The 9,461-nt window shown below is 42.1% G+C and overlaps 1 protein-coding gene across 1 annotated transcript in view; it reads right to left on the minus strand.

Annotated features, from left to right (window-relative positions):
* LOC130869285 (nuclear autoantigen Sp-100-like) overlaps positions 1 to 7,935 on the minus strand; it is a 41,254-nt gene extending 33,319 nt beyond the window's left edge. Inside the window, exons 1-2 of the mRNA XM_057761287.1 lie at positions 7,843 to 7,935; positions 965 to 1,109 (exon numbers count right to left, since the gene is read on the minus strand). Of these exons, the coding sequence (XP_057617270.1) occupies positions 965 to 1,108 (144 nt within the window). The 5' untranslated portion in view covers position 1,109; positions 7,843 to 7,935. The remainder of the gene's footprint in view (positions 1 to 964; positions 1,110 to 7,842) is intronic.
* Between the last annotated feature and the right edge of the window lie 1,526 nt (positions 7,936 to 9,461).

Consider the following 9,461-nt stretch of genomic DNA (forward strand, 5'->3'; position numbering starts at 1 on the left):
TGGGTTCAATTCCCAGCACCCCTTAGGTGTTCACAACCACCTGTAACTCCAGTGTCTGGGGATCTGGAGCTCTCTTCTGCCCTCCAGATGCACCAGGAATACTGGTGGTGCATAGGCACTCATGTAGAGAAAACAGTTGTACACATAAAATAAAAATGAATAGGTTCAAAAAATTGCTCTAAAAGAGACTCTGTAGGTATTATGTTCTCTGAGCTAGGGTTTAAAAATAGATATTAATTAAAATAAAATGTGCTCAATGAAATATCACTAAGTCAGTTCAATAAAATTATTCAATAGTAAAGTAAAAACACTTTGAGTTTTGGTTTATTAGTTTAGTTTCATTTTAATTGCGTAATTTACATGGTGTAAAATGCATAAGATATTGCCCATCATTGGAGAACCCCTATTCTAGTCTGGCTTGTCTTCAACAATACTCACCCTTATTCCAGAAGGGACCATGGAACACCTTCCCCTCAGGACCATTTCCTGAGTCCTCCGCTTTTCCTCCCCTTGTTACAATGAGAGAACACTTCCAGAAATGTTTATATGATACATGTTGCTCCCAGAAAGGCAGATTTTAAACCTGAGTCTATAATCCTGATTTAAAATCATGAATTTATTATTGAACTAATATCTCTACAAAATGTTATAAAAATTTTGTCAATAATTCTTTGTCAAAAATTGGGTCCAGGGCTGGAGAGCTGGCTCGTGGTTAAGAGCACATGCTGCTCTTACAGAGGACCCAGGGTGATTCCCAGCACCCACATCAGATGACTCACAACTGCCTGTATCTCCTGTTCCAGGGAATCTGGAGATCTTGACTGGACTCTGTGTGAACCTAGTGAACACACACATACACACACACAAACATGAGCAGAGAAGTGAAAACTTTGTTTAAAAATTAACTCCATCTTTTTTATTTTTAATTTTTTTTCTGGGTAAGTATGTAAGAAACTTCACTTACTTCATACTGTTTATTGCTGATGGAATTGTAGTCACGGAGTACCTCTAGAAAAGGAAATAAATCTTTTATTGCACCTGAAATGTCCAATTTGAGTCTTTTGAAGAGCAGGAATATAGATTCTGTGTCCTCGTGTACTGTGGACATCCTGGAGGGAAATATCATGGGGAAATGGTTATCATTGGACTGTGCATGTCTCTGTAAAAGTCATTAGAATGTACATTAAAGTAGTAATTTATATTGCAAGTAAATTATACTCAAAAAACTGTCAAAAATGTGAAAATGGATATCCAAAACGATGAGCAGATCGTTACAGGTGACAGGCTGCATTTTCTCCCCTCTGGAGCATGGGAAAAGGCAGATATTGTGAAGAACAAACACACATTGCATCCTACCTGGTTTGGGTTTTAAAATTTTGTTTGTTTGTTTTGTTTTCTGTCAACTTGACACAAGGTAGTTATCTGAAAAGAGGAACCTCAATTGGAAAAGAGGATGCCTCCTTCTGGACTGCCTGTAGGCAAGTCTAAAGGGAATTTTCTTGATTGGTGATTGATGTGGGAGGTCCCAGTTCACTGTGGGCATTGTCACCCCTGGACAGCTGGTCCTCCAGTATATAAGAAAGCAAACAGATCCAGCCAGTAGCAGTGATACTCCATAGTTTCTGATCAAATTCCTGCCTCCAGGTTCCTGTCATGACTTCCTTTGGTGATGGACTGTGAATTGAACGCGTAGCCAAAAGAACCATTTCCTCCCCAGGTTGTTTTTGTTCATGGTGATTTATCACTACAATAGAAACCCTAACTGGATGGAGGAAGGTCATTGGTTAATTAATAAAAAAACTGCTTGGCCTCATAGGTTAGAACTTAGGTGGGTGGAGTAAACAGAACAGAATGCTGGGAGGAAGAGGAAGTGAGCTCAGATGCAGGGCAGTTCCTCTCAGAGCCAGACGCAATGCAGCTAGATGCCAGGTCAGACATGCTGAATCTTTCCCGGTAAGACTGGTGCTACACAGATTATTAGAGATGGGTTGATCGGGATATGAGAATTAGCCAGTAAGGGCTAGAGCTAATGGGCCAAGCAGTGTTTAAAAGAATACAGTTTGTGTCTTGTTATTTCGGGGCATAAACTAGCCAGGCGGCCAGGAGCTGGGTGGCAGGAACGCAGCCCGCAGCTCCCCCACAACACCTAACTAACTCTGTATGATTGGATGTTCCCACTATCTGAACAGGAATGTCAGAAGGTGACCGACAACACTTAGGTTAAAAAGATATCTTGTTGATGTCAGGATATCCATGAATTTAACACTCAGCACAGAATAACCAAGCAGGAACCATCCCCCCCCCAAGCCCAAGGAACTGGAGGAGGAGGCTAAACCTTAGACATGAGCTGCAAAACTCACATCAGAAAGACAAGTAAGTAGTTTCATTTTGACTGCATTGCCCCTTGCTCAGGCTGGAACAGGTTACCAAGGTGGTGACCCTGGATCTAAACTTTCTTTATAGTGGGGAAACAGAACCAAATGAGAGCATACAGCTCCCCAGAACTCTCAGGTGCCCACGGGAGGGTTCCATCTGTTCTGCTCAATGAAGAACACTGGATGACTCACCAGCAGACCAAGGAGAAACAAAGAATGGGGCAGGGATGGCCGACTGGGGATGGAGCTGTGCCCTCACTATCAGTGACATCCTATGGGAGAACCCAGTCTGCTGCTGTGATCTGCAAAGCCAGGCTGTGCCTCCATCTGTCCTGGGACCACACTGACCAGGTCTTCCTAGACAGCGTTCCAGTCTGGATACAGAGACAGCTCACTCCTTAGGACAATGTGCTGGCTCTGCCTCACAGCAAAGCATAACCTTGGCTCTACCCATCCAATCAGTCCAATAGCAAGGCACACCATCTGGTCAGAGCCTAACCTATGGCCTCACCTAGGCCAACAGTCAAACTGGCCATCTGCCTAACTCCAGAGCATAGCTTCTAACCTGGACAGACCAAGAATCCTAAACAGTGCTAGGTCCAGGCTCAGAAGAAGCCAGCCTGTGTCACAGACACAATATTTAACCAAATGGACACTTTCCTAACTTCAGAAGAAAGTTCTGGTGCTTGTAACTAAGGAGCCTTTTAGCTTTGTTAATAAAACTCATGAACAGGAAACTAATGCAGAAATCCTTCTACAAATGTCAGACATTTCTTCTCATCCCAACAGGATGTTTCAAAGCAAGAATGTTCCAACATTTGCAAAACGGTAAATAGGATGCATCACATTAATACAAGGCAAACATTAACCATGTCCTGCCAGCAGATGCCAAAAAGGTATTGGGCAAACTCAGCGTGAATTCATGATAGAAATAAACCTCTAAAAATTCAGCCGAGAAGTACTGTACCTCAGTATAATAAGTATCATATATGGGGAAGCCATAATGTTATTTTCAAAAGCACAAAGCTTAGAGCGTTTACCCTTGTGGTCAGGGACAAGGAAAAGACGTTTATTCTCGGCAGTCTCCCTTATACTGTGCTGAAAGGAAGAAAAGAAGGAAGGAAGGGAAGGACCGAGGAAGGTAGAGTAAGTAAAACTGAAAGTAACATTACTTTATATGTACAAAATCCCAAATATTATACACACATATTAGTACCAATTAATAGATTCAGTGAAGTTATAGGGTACAAAAATCATCATTCATAATGATACACCTGGAAAAGAAATTAAAAGAATTTTTCTTTAAAAAGAATAGAATGGGTGCGAGAGAGAGAGAGAGAGAGAGAGAGAGAGAGAGAGAGAGAGAGAGAGAGACTTGCTGTGAAATAATCCTTTTGTACACTGTCAATATTTGTTGTTCATATTAGTTTAATAAAAAGTTGATTGGCTGGGAGCCAGGCAGGAATTATAGTTGGGATCACCAAACTGGGAAAATAAAGGGAAGAGTAACGGCAGAGTCCAAGGAGATGCCAGCCAGCTGCCAAAGAAGCAGGACATGTTGAGAATGAGGTAGCAAGTCATGAGTCACAGAGCAAACAATAGATAAGAAACATGGGGTGATTTAAACCTGAGAGTTAGGTAGTAATAAGCCTGAGGTACTGACTAAGCATTTGTAATTAACATTAGGCCTCTGGGTGAATATTTGAGAGCGTTTCAGGGACAGGAAAACTAAGCCAACAAATGACACCTACTGTGGGCATAGATCCACTTAAAAAAGCATAAAAAGTTTCTAAACACAGAGAACCAGACTCACAGTTTCCTGCCAGTCACTTCTCCCTAGTGTCTTTGAATTTTTTGGCTGCTAAGAGACACTAGATTATAATAACTGCTAGATTCAACCAACCTATATATTTTATAAATATCTTTACTTCAAAAGTTAAGTCAAAAGATGTGTTACTTTGGGGGAGAGTTTATGCTTTTATTTCTACAGGGAATGAGAAGCTGTGGATTCATTATGGGTTAAAGAAAATTGGGTTTGTTCAAGGAACCCCCCACCCTGAAAAATCCTGGCTGCAAACAAACAAAAAATAAATGTAAAAGAACTACAAGATATGTAATAATATTTTACTTGCTCAAACACATAGCAAAAATATCTTTACTGACCTGTGTACAGTGAACAATCTATACTTGTATTAATACAGATATGTTTGTTACCTTTAAAAGTTTGTGCGTCTTTAGAGTGAGGAAACTAAACACCAATGAAAGTGATGGTCCAGGTGATCCAGCATCCAGAATAGCTATCAGACTGCTGACTGTGATGATCCAGCCTTATAGAATACTACAGTCAAGACTTAATAATTATTCTAAATTTTCTTAGTGCTCCCAAAAGGTTACCAATACCCCCAAGCAACAGGAAGTATTCTAGAAATCTATGCCCATCGTCCAAATAAACTAATTATTTGGTTATGGATATTATTATTTAAAGGGGGTTGGTTACAAGTTGCTTTTAATTATGGTCAGAAAAAAAGTTGGACAAAAGAGATTAGATTCATGAATCTCCTTCTGAAAAATAAGGGGTATATAGAAAGGATAGGATAGAAGTGTAGATTATTGAATCTACTTTCACACAAACTACTGGTCTTAAATATTTTATATTTGTATGAATTTTTGTATTTTGATACAAATTTAAAGTTCATTTTGCTGCACAGTATGTATGTATCTACTCTTGTTTGGGTTTTTGTGCTCATGGAATTCATTTAAAATGTAACATATAATTAAAAATATAAATTAATAGTCATTTATAATAGCCAAACTTATACTCATGTTAGATATGCTTTTGAGATCATAAGCAGATATATTTAGATGGATAGGTTGTCTTAAAACACTTGAAAGACCTACAGAATATGGCATTTAATGTGTTTAATAACCAAAGGTTTCTTATGATAGTGAGACATGTCTACTCCTGGCAGCACAATCTACTTCAGAGAAGATGATGGGCATTGAAAAACTCATATGAGTTTTCCTTCTTTATGACAAAGGCTAGCCATGTGAACAGAAACAACCCTTGCCTCAATTTCTGACAGTTACTGTCCAAACTGGATCAATAGAACAAAAAAAAAAGGTGACTGTTGTACTTTGCTAAGACAAGGTAGGACAGCCTTTCAGAATTCCCTGCATCACAAGAAAGTCTCTCAGACATGCTAGGCTTGTAGGTCAGAGTTGGATGCTCTAACGGTACAGAGGAACATTGGGTAACTGTCCAGGCAGCCTGATGTTCCTGTCATTAGGTAACATTTCATCTTTCTGGAGTATTTGATGAAGTTAAATTGTAATTAATTCTTACTTAATAAGTTCTTTTGTTATATATAATTTTACTATGTTAAAACTAAAACCTTTTTTAGTTGGACAAAAAAGGAGAAATCTTGTGAAAGAATCCTTTCACATACTGAAGATTTGTCACTCAGATTGGTTTAATAAAACCTGATTGGTCAGTAGGCAAGCATGGATTATAGATGGGACAGCCAAAATAGAATGATGGAAAGAAGGTCAGAGTCAGAGCAGGTGCTAGCCAACCACCAAGGAAGCAGGATGTGTCAGAAATGAGAAAAAATCCACAAGCCATTTGGCAAAACATGGATAAGGAATATGAATTAACTTAAGAGAGTCAGGTAGCAATTAGCCTGAACTCTCAGCTAAGTATCTGTCATTTATATTAAGTCTCTGGGTCAGATACTTTGGATGTGGCAGCTGGTTATTTGGGAGCAGGTAGTCCGGAGAGGAAAGTTCTGCCTACACTGACTCACTCTGTAGCCCATACTGGCCTAGCATTTACTCTATAGACCACTATTGCCTCAGACTGACAGAAATTCTCCTGTTAGCCTATCAAGTGCTGAGATTCCAGTGTTCTAACATGCACACACACATACACACACACTACATACACATGCATCATGCACACATGCATACATATGACCATCATGCCCACTCATGCATCATACGTACACACACACACTCAACCTGCACACATACCCACTAAGTATAATAAAAACTGTAGCAACAATAATTATACTTTTTAAAAAATATAAAAAGGCTTTCAAGAGAAGAGAGTAAGCTAGTGGTGGCTCACACCTTTAATCCCAGCACTTGGAAGAGAGGCAGGCAAATCTCTGTGAGTTGAAGTCCAGCCTGGTCTACAGATCAAGTTTAAGAACAGCCACCACTACACAAGGAAACCCTATCTTGAAAAATCAAAAACCAAAACTAGGGAGCTGGGAAGAGCAATATTTGATATGCATGCCTAGCCCTCTGGAAGAGAAGCCAGTGCTCTTAACTTCTGAGTCATCTCTCCAGCTCTCTGATTTCTCAAACTTGATGAAAGGTTTTAAGAGAATACTAGAGAAACAAAACAACACACTACTGGCGAAGAGATGATCCAGAAGACAGAACAATAGAAAACATCCAGCTAACATATAATAAAGACATTATAAATGAAAATACATCTTGAAAGAACATCAGAGATGGTCTGGACATGGAACCTGCCTCATCCCTTTAGTCCTAGAGAGAGAAACACTGGTGCACTTGCATGAAAATGTCAGAATGAAACCCGTAGAGATATATAGTCAGGCATACCCAAGCCCAAGGTTCAATGGCAGTAATGGAAATTTATTACTTCCTGTGCAGTAGAAAACACCCCGACTGGCACTGTTTCTGTCTGATCACCACTGTGGAGCAGACAGAGGTCGACCATTTCCTTGTCAGAGGAGTCACCCTCCTAGGAGAGGACGCTGAAGTGAAAAAAAAAAAAATAAACGTGCAGCTTGCCATGGCCATCAGTAGCACGGACCTATTTCTTTTTCCTTCTTGATTCAAATCTGACAGTGAGAGCTCAGACCAGGAGCGAGCCTGGGACAGCTTCCTAGGCGACAGGTAGGAAACCAGGACAGAGGGGAGTCAGTTGCTGACCCTGAGACTCTGCTATTTGAATTTCTTCCCTGAGGTGACTTAGTGAAAGCAGAGAGAGGCAGAGGGACTGAGAACACTCAGATTTCATGAGATAACAACAGAATCATGTCATAGAGGTCGCCAGGAGTCCCTGACAGCTGTGACCAGAGTCTCCTTCTGACAGCTCACAGTGTGGCACACAAGAACGTTATGACTGTGGGTTATGGCAAGCTGGCCTCGTCAGCAGATATATTACTCAGTTTTAAAAACTCCGGGTGTTCTCTGTCTCTCTGTCACTCTCTCTCTGTCTCTGATTCTGTCTCTCTCTCTGGGTCTCTGTCACTCTCTGTCTCTCCATCTCCTTCTCTCCCTCCCCTCTTCCCCTCTCTTGTCTCTCCTCTCTAACTGCAGTGCAGAACTTCTTCACGTCCAGGGCTTTGGACTGACTGAAGCTGCAGCCACTTAATCAAGACATGAAATCACCCAAGCTGTCAGAGGGCAAAGTTACAGAGGGAGAAAGACTCACCTGTTGCTGAAGCTGCCACCTTCTGCCTCCCAGCTCCTGCCAGGGTCATGGGAGGGTGAGCTCTGATCCTTGGTCTCCCCTAGGCTTCCAGTCCCTGAGTTGTGGCCCACAGCTGAGAGCAGGAAGTCAGCCTGAGTACTAACTCACCAGGGAAGGCTCCACCCAGATGGTGAAAAGAGAATCGAAAGTATTTCTCTAATCTTAAATGTGCTGCTCTGAAATGCTGTCCCTTTCTTCTTTACTGAAATGTGGTGGCAGGAGGGGGAGAGAGGGGGACCCAGTGGATTAGTGGATTACAAAGGGACACACCAGGGACCCGCAGGGCCAGTTCCCAGAAGTGCCTTATTTATGCAAAGATGGAAAAAAAAACAACAACCCAAAAGCAACGACAACAAAATTCCCCTCAAATACCAACTGTTCTCAGTCACCCCTGTGTCTAGGGAGAAGATTTACCAAGAATTGGCTGTGATCCCTTTCTTGTCTTATTCCTGGCTAAATTGGCTTGAGCGGAAGAGCATTTGTGTTGGAGAAAGATGGGGAAGGAGGGCCAAACACTTTCAAGTTATCTCTCAGGTTAGCAGCAGAATCCAGAGCTGGATCCTGACCAAGAGAAGCTTTCCCTCAGACCTCAACGGAAGTGGAGCTGTAGGGGGAGATCCTTCAGCTTAACAGACACTTTTCATCAGAGCACTGCCTGAGGAGTTGTCATCCCAGCTTAGAACTCAAGGCTGGGAGGAGGGTGCCACAGTGACCACCAGGGCATAAGGACAAAGAACTTGTCCACTCTTCTGATAGGTGGACCTTGAGAGAGATGGGCAGACACCTCCAGGGAGCCTTTCCAAGGAACCCCTGAGACATCACCAGGACATACCAGGTTCCTCTCTGTTGCTCTGTCTGAGGAACCAGGGGACTGGGTGAGCCTGAGTCCTGTCAGGTCTCCAGCAGTCTTCTTGCCTGTGAGGACCAGGGCTCTGTTCTCACCCTTAGCTCAAATGCACAGGGACAGGCAGGCATGGGGCTGACTGACAGCAGCAGCCTGAGGCCAGGCCTGAGGTCAGATTTCAGGGCTCCTTTCACTGTCTCACACTTTAGTCAGGTCTCCAATTCTGCGTCTATTAGGAATAAAACTTTTGAAAATGACTTTACTTGATTATAAATCATGCATGTATGTTTCCATATGGGGTATACATACATAAGCACATGTGGCTAATGATGTGAGAAGACCATGTGGGATCCCTGGACCTAAGTCAGAAGCAGCTGTGTCACCAGATGTAGGTGCTAGGAACCAGACCCTGGTCCTCTGTAAAAGTAGAAAGCTCTTAACAGCTGAGCCATCTCTAGCCCCAGACAGTATTTTGATCCTCATCCTGTCTCTTCATGTTGCCTATCTGTCAGATGGTCTAGGATCAAGGTTGGAGAAAATGATAAACTTGGGGCTATGAGGCCCTAAACTTGGTTAAGCCTTAGCCTGCCTCTTTCCTCAAGTTCACTTCTACCTGAGAACCAGGTGAGGAGAGGCCGGAAGCTGTACTGTGATGCTCTTTTACTCTTTTGGCTCCCGAATCAATCACACTTGGAGGCTTATTCTTAGTTATAGATGCTCGTCCTTGGCTTGGTTT

The sequence above is a fragment of the Chionomys nivalis genome, chromosome 2 (assembly GCF_950005125.1).
Source record: "Chionomys nivalis chromosome 2, mChiNiv1.1, whole genome shotgun sequence".
Taxonomy (NCBI): domain Eukaryota; kingdom Metazoa; phylum Chordata; class Mammalia; order Rodentia; family Cricetidae; genus Chionomys; species Chionomys nivalis.